This window comes from Babylonia areolata, chromosome 21, assembly GCF_041734735.1.
Source record: "Babylonia areolata isolate BAREFJ2019XMU chromosome 21, ASM4173473v1, whole genome shotgun sequence".
NCBI classification, from domain to species: Eukaryota; Metazoa; Mollusca; class Gastropoda; order Neogastropoda; family Buccinidae; genus Babylonia; species Babylonia areolata.
Genome location: NC_134896.1, coordinates 56,385,036 through 56,392,342, shown reverse-complemented (window position 1 = coordinate 56,392,342; position 7,307 = coordinate 56,385,036). Strand labels below are relative to the sequence as shown.

The 7,307-nt window shown below is 44.1% G+C and overlaps 1 protein-coding gene across 1 annotated transcript; it reads right to left on the bottom strand.

Annotated features, from left to right (window-relative positions):
- Nucleotides 1–3,567: 3,567 nt before the first annotated feature.
- On the bottom strand, nucleotides 3,568–4,677 carry LOC143296666 (uncharacterized). Its single transcript, XM_076608697.1, has one exon. It carries the CDS (start codon nucleotides 4,675–4,677, stop codon nucleotides 3,568–3,570), a length of 1,110 nt encoding a protein of 369 aa, XP_076464812.1.
- Between the last annotated feature and the right edge of the window lie 2,630 nt (nucleotides 4,678–7,307).

The following is a 7,307-nucleotide window of genomic DNA, read 5'->3' as shown; positions in this document are numbered from 1 at the left end:
CGAAGTCCCGTGTGCAGCATGCACTTTGGCGCACGAAAAAGAACCCACGGCAACAAAGGGTTGTTCCTGGCAAAATTCTGTAGAAAAATCCACTCCGATACTCCTATAAGAAAAACATATGAAACTGCACGCAGGTAAAAATACAACAAAAACAAAAAAAAATGGGTGGCGCTGTAGTGTAGCGACGCGCTCTCCCTGGGGAGAGCAGCCCGAATTTCACACAGAGAAATCTGTTGTGATAAAAAGAAATACAAATACATGTCCGGTATGGGAAATGTCACCTACATTGGGCATGAAAACTTTGGAGAACTGTATTCCCTTTGCAATTAATCGAGATTATTGTAAAGACGCAATCGATGGATCGATATTTGTGCAGTGTAAGTTACTCAGACGTAAATTGTGTGTGTGCTGATATCAATCGATTTTTCACAGAATCAAATTGCTTTTTTTTTTTTTTAACTGACTCAGTATGAGAACGTTATCCCTAAACTGAACCGCGGCTGTTAAACACAGACATATACAGAGAGAGACAGAGACAGAGAAACACACACATGCCAACCTCTAGGGCAATATCCTAATCGTGTACCTGTGTGTGTGTGTGCGCGCGCGCGCGTGTGTGTGTGTGTGTGTGTGTGTGTGTTTGGTTGTAGGACTTATGTGGTTGTGTGTGTACGGCTGTGCAAATGAATGCTCGCGGTTTATTTGCTCGGGATTTAAAATAGCAACATGTGTTTGGCTGTTTGTATATAATTGTGTGAGAGTGTGGGTGGTGTGAGAGTATGTGTGCTTGTATGTGTGTGTGTATGTATGTATATAAGCATATATATATATATATATATATACATACATATATATATGTGTGTGTGTGTGTGTGTGGAAGAGAGAGGGAGTGCCTGTGTGCGCCTGTACATATGCGCATGAGACACCCTGGGCTTAATTTACCTGACACGGATATGTTGGGAATTCTGAGAACCTCTCCCAAGTGCATTTTTGCCTGTCCACAAAATGGGGATCGTTCTGAGAACTTCCTGCTTCTCCTTCTCTCCCTTGGGTCTGTCACTGCCAGCGTTCTGGTATCTCGGCTCTTGAACGAATGATTGAATGAACGAACGAATGAATGAATGAATACAGAGTGATTTTACACGAAGCAGAAATGACCCACAGAACATGGAACTGACCCATACTGTTTTTGTTTGTTTCGTTGTTGTTGTTTTACAAATGGGTACATTGGCTCAATATGTTTTCTTTCCTAAAAACGAATGCTGCATTTGCCACTGCAGATGGCTGAGGAACTATGGACAGGCCACATTCCTTTTTAGAGTTCAGACCCAATGAACATCGTTGTCTTAGACTGACTGGTCAACGTTTATGCTTTCTGGCGCTGAATCAGTCCGCTCAGGCAGCCGATGGTCAAATCGAGCGTGGAGATGTCTGTGATTTAGCAGAATGAAGATGTACCTCGAATCTGAACCTAGTGAGTGGAAGAATGTGTATGGGTAAGATCCTTTAGAAAAGTTTTATAAAACAGGTGTTCGACGGACCTTTCGTTCTCAGTTGTTCAACGGTGTTGAAACTTGTGTCCAAACATACGTTGAACAGCTGTTCGAAACACTGCGTCCTTCTCTTCTGCAACGGATTCCTTAGACTCATCATATTTTGATGATGATGATGATGATGATGATGATGTGGATGCTTATATAGCGCCTATCCTCGGTCAAAGACCAAGCCATAAGCGCTTTACAAACACGGGGTAATTTGCCCAACAGGCTGCCTGCCTGGGTAGAGCCGACTGACGGCTGCCACTGGGCGCTCATCATTCGTTTCCTGTGTCGTTCAATCAGGATTCAGTCACGCACACATACATATTCAAACAGACATGTAACATTCTACGTGTATGACCTTTTTTTTCAATTTACCCCGCCATGTAGGCAGCCATACTCCGTTTTCGGGGGTGTGCATGCTGGGTATGTTCTTGTTTCCATAACCCACCGAACGCTGACATGGATTTCAGAATCTTTAACGTGCGTATTTAATCTTCTGCGTGCGTAAACACACGAAGGGGGTTCAGGCACTAGCATGTCTGCATATATGTTGACCTGGGAGATGGGGAAAATCTCCACCCTTTACCCACCAGGCGCCCGACACCAAGATTCGAACCCAGGACCCTCAGACTGAAAGTCCAACGTTTCAACCACTCGGATCCCGGAAGACGTTCGTTTTTGCTTTGTATGTTCCAGTAAGCTAGGCAGTCCCCTGAAAACGTCACCCCCTTGTGTGTCAACACTGCAGGGATGGCAGTGAGTTGCCCTTGATCAATCATAACTTTGTCGCCAGCTATGGTTCTTCTTCAGTGTTGTAACTATGATCTTTCTAGTTGCATACTTTGTGAAGAGAGAGACAGAGAGAGAGGGAGGGGGGGAGAAGAGAGAGTGTGTATGTGTGCTTGTGTGTGCGCGTGGTGTGTGTGTGTGTGCGTGGTGTGTGTGTGTGGTGTGGGAAGACGTGCAATGCGGCTTGGCTGACTGAAATGGAGAGGCACGTAAATTTCAGTAACCTGTATATTTGTATATAGCTATTTCCATTTGGTGCCATTTCATTTATCTTTTTATTTTTCATTCATTTTATTTGTTTGTTTTCTTCTTATGTTGGACATGTGCTGCTGCCAAAAAGAAAATCTCTGTACCAAAGTATAGACAATAAAGTTTGTGTATTGTATTGTATTGTGTATTGTATTGTATTGTACTGACAGCCCAGGAGAGTGGCTGCAAGATGTACTTCCTACTTTGTCCACATGACAGCATCACAAACTGTGTACAATCACCAGCATGTGTAGACGGGGCATTGAGCAAACGACATTCCTCCTCCTTGCTGTGATTCCCCCGGTACATTTTTTTTACTGTTTATGTTTATGAATGACTATGTATTGTTTTGTATTGTATCGCATTGCATTGCCTTGCCTTGCCTTGCCTTGCCTTGCATTGTATTGTATTGGAACTGGAATCGTCATCAACAACAATGCTTACCGATTCCTTCTATATGTAAAGAAAAAAATATAGTTGGAATTGTTGGATTGTCGCGAAGGGATTCTCTGAACAGCTTTGTTTTGTTTCTTTGTTGCGGATGTAATGTTATGACTGAAATAGCTTCGTTTGTTCAAGTACAGAAGTAATACCCATGCACATACACCCATGCGCGCGCACACACACACGCACGCACGCACACCCACACACACACACACACACACACACACACACACACACACACACACACACACACACACAAAACGGGCTCGACTCCATTTTAATGTCAAATGCCAAAGTTTCTGCCGTGTTCGTTATCCATAATTGGGTTTTGATATACACTGCCATTGAATGCTCTAAATTAATCACCACATGGACACAACTATTTTTGAATCGAATTGCTTCCTCCAATTAAAAAGACAAGGGGGGGGGGATCCTTTGTATGCATTGTTTGAGAGTAAGAAGGGGTGATTTTCATCCCAATATGGTGTCTCCAAGCAGAGTTACTGTGCATATGCATACATGTAATATATATATATATATCTACCTATTCTTTTTGTGGCTGAACCCTCCTGCCCAACAGTGCCCAAAACGTTTCTCTGTAGCGAGACCCCATGGCGTAATACACGAAGATGTTGAGGCTGGCGTTGATGAAGGTGAAGGTTTCAGAGACCCACAAACTGGTCAGGAAGAAACTCAGATTTTGATGCCCACCCGTGTTCATCCCTTCCAAAAACAGCCAGCTGAATCGGATGAGAGCAACAGGGAAAATACAAGCCATGAAGAGAATGGACGTGCCGACCAGCATCTTGGTGAGGGCCACTTCACGGGGAGAGATGGAGGAGGAGGTTTCGGCACGCCACGTCACAACCTGACGGAGTTTGACAACGGTGAGTCTTGTAGCTGTGACCACAACAACCATCACAAACCCAGGCAGGCCAACACCGAACACGAAACTTTCCAGATTGTCGATCAGTTCCTGGTGACGTTTGTAGAAGTCTCCGGTGATTCCCATCTTTGCGACTGTTCCACATACCGGATCATAAACACATCCAACGCGAATTCGAACTGCTGTGATGGAATACAGACCCAAAACCACCACATACGCTGCAACAATGACAACAGCCATTGTTCGAGTACGCAGCAGAGTCTGGAATTTGAGTGGATTGAGGACGCAGAGACATCTCTCGGTGGCGATAATGGCGGACAGGATGTACGAAACGAAGTTGAAGCCCATCAAACCCAACAAGTTGTAATTGGCCAAGAAAGTGTCTATTGGACCAAACGTTCCAGTTTTGGACAGCTCCAGATGTAACTGCTCCCCATGGTGAATCATTCCCATGATCAGGTGGAGCTCATCAGCCAGGGACAAGGCGAAGAGACACAGGTTGACACGATCCTTGAGGCCCTGTTTGAAGAACACCGCCATGTTGATGACGTTCGCTGGCCCGCCGGTTATGAAGAATATCACCAGCAGACTGTCTTTTATTTTGCGTGCAATCATTTCTACCTCTGAAGTGACGATGTTGTGGTGATCATCCTCCGGTAACTGTTCCAGATCGATGAACACAACTTCACTCTCTGTACACCCGTCTTTAAATGTGACGTTCGGCCCAAGACTTTGAACATCGCCGTGGACAGAATGAGTTACTTCCATGATGGTGTTGTAACTGGCACTCGAGAAAGTAGAGAATTCCCCGAGAGATTCCCAAGATGTGGAATCACACTGTATTATATAAACTCATCACATTTCACATTTATTGTTATCGGTTGTTGTTGTTTTCAGTCTGTGTCGAGACTCCGGGAAAATGATTTTATTACCAAATAATCTGAGAATTAAACAGATGCATACCCGCTGAAAAATATATATACAGACAGACAGACAGACAAATGGATAGCACGGTTTCAAGACATAATGTTTCCAGGAAATATAATGTCTTTATTCAGGATAAAACAAAGGTCAGTTGTAAAGTCATAAAACTAAGCGTGTACATCTTGAATTATAGGCCCTGATATCAACAAACAAATAAATCGGTAGATAGATAGATAGAGAACCATGCTCAAAAAGGAAACATTGAATGCCATCAGTAGATATAAAGGATGTGTCGGCTGTGTGTGTGTTTGTGTCTGTCTGTCTATGTCTGCGTGTGTTTGTGTGTGTGTGGAAGAGAGGTAAATGACAATAATTTGCGGCAAACCTCTCTGTCTTTCCGCTGTTATTGCTCTCGCTGCAAAAGCATACAATCGACTGAACACACACACACACACACACACACACACACACACACACACACACACACATATCTGCGTTCATGTGTACGGAGACAGGAAGAGAAACGAGCAACAAATGGTCACTCCGCCTGAGTCCAGGACTCGGTCACTGCAAGCTTTGAAGTCAGTTGTACATGCTTAGCACAGGTCTGACCTCAGTTACTGCAAGCTTTGAAGTCAGTTGTACATTGCTTATCACAGATCTGACCTCAGTTGCTGCAAGATTTGAAGTCAGTTGTACATTGCTTATCACAGGTCTGACCTCAGTTACTCAAACTTTGAAGTCAGTTGTACATTGCTTATCACAGGTCTGGCCTCAGTTACTGCAAGCTTTGAAGTCAGTTGTACATTGCTTAGCACAGGTCTGGCCTCAGTTACTCAAGCTTTGAAGTCAGTTGTACATTGCTTATCACAGGTCTGACCTCAGTTACTGCAAGCTTTGAAGTCAGTTGTACATCGCTTATCAAAGAACTCACCTCAGTTGCTACAAGCTTTGAAGTCAGTTGTACATCGCTTATCAAAGAACTCACCTCAGTTACTACAAGCTTTGAAGTCAGTTGTACATTGCTTATCACAGGTCTGACCTCAGTTACTGCAAGCTTTGAAGTCAGTTGTACATTGCTTATCACAGACCTTATCTGACCTCCGTTGCTGCAAGATTTGAAGTTAGCTGTACATCGCTTATCATAAATCTGACCTCAGCTGCAGCAAGATTAGAAGTCAGTTGTACATCTCATCACATATCTGACCTCAGTTGCTGAAGCTTTGAAGTCAGTTGTACATCGATTATCAAAGGTGTGACTTCAGTTGCTACAAGCTTTGAAGTCAGTTGTACATCGATTATCTCGAGGTTAATGTCCAGCCGGCGCCTACATAATTAAATGTAGAATGTATTCAGACTGAAGACGATCGAAATAGCAACAACACGTTCACTACAAAAATGTGCACTTTGGTCTGATACAGAGCTTCATCGCTTGGACATGGAGTGTGGGGGAGTGGGGGGGATCAGTGAAGAGGGAACAGATCAATGGAATGAAGTGGAAAAGAAAATCAATGGAGTGGGAAAACAAGATCAGTGGAGTGGGAACAGAAAATTGATGTGAGTGGGGACAGAAAATTGATGTGAGTGGGGACAATTGATGGAGTGGGGACAATTGATGGAGTGGGGACAGAAAATTGATGGAGTGGGGACAATTGATGTGAGTGGGGACAGAAAATTGATGGAGTGGGGACAGAAAATTGATGTGAGTGGGGACAATTGATGGAGTGGGGACAATTGATGGAGTGGGGACAGAAAATTGATGGAGTGGGGACAGAAAATTGATGTGAGTGGGGACAATTGATGGAGTGGGAACTGAAAATTGATGGAGTGGGGACAATTGATGGAGTGGGAACAGAAAATTGATGGAGTGGGGACAGAAAATTGATGGAGTGGGGACAATTGATGGAGTGGGGACAATTGATGGGAGTGGGGACAATTGATGGAGTGGGGACAGAAAATTGATGTGAGTGGGGACAATTGATGGAGTGGGAACGGAAAATTGATGGAGTGGGGACAATTGATGGAGTGGGGACAGAAAATTGATGGAGTGGGGACAGAAAATTGATGGAGTGGGGACAATTGATGGGAGTGGGGACAATTGATGGAGTGGGGACAATTGATGGGAGTGGGGACAATTGATGGAGTGGGGACAATTGATGGAGTGGGGACAGAAAATTGATGTGAGTGGGGACAATTGATGTGTGGGGACAATTGATGGAGTGGGGACAGAAAATTGATGTGAGTGGGGACAATTGATGGAGTGGGGACAATTGATGTGAGTGGGGACAGAAAATTGATGTGAGTGGGGACAGAAAATTGATGTGAGTGGGGACAATTGATGGAGTGGGGACAATTGATGGAGTGGGGACAGAAAATTGATGGAGTGGGAACAGAAAATTGATGTGAGTGGGAACAGAAAATTGATGGAGTGGGGACAGAAAATTGATGTGAGTGGGGACAATTGATGGAGTGGG

Excerpts from the sequence above, each read along its gene's own strand:
- LOC143296666 (XM_076608697.1), bottom strand. The coding sequence starts at position 4,677 with ATGGAAGTAACTCATTCTGTCCACGGCGATGTTCAAAGTCTTGGGCCG.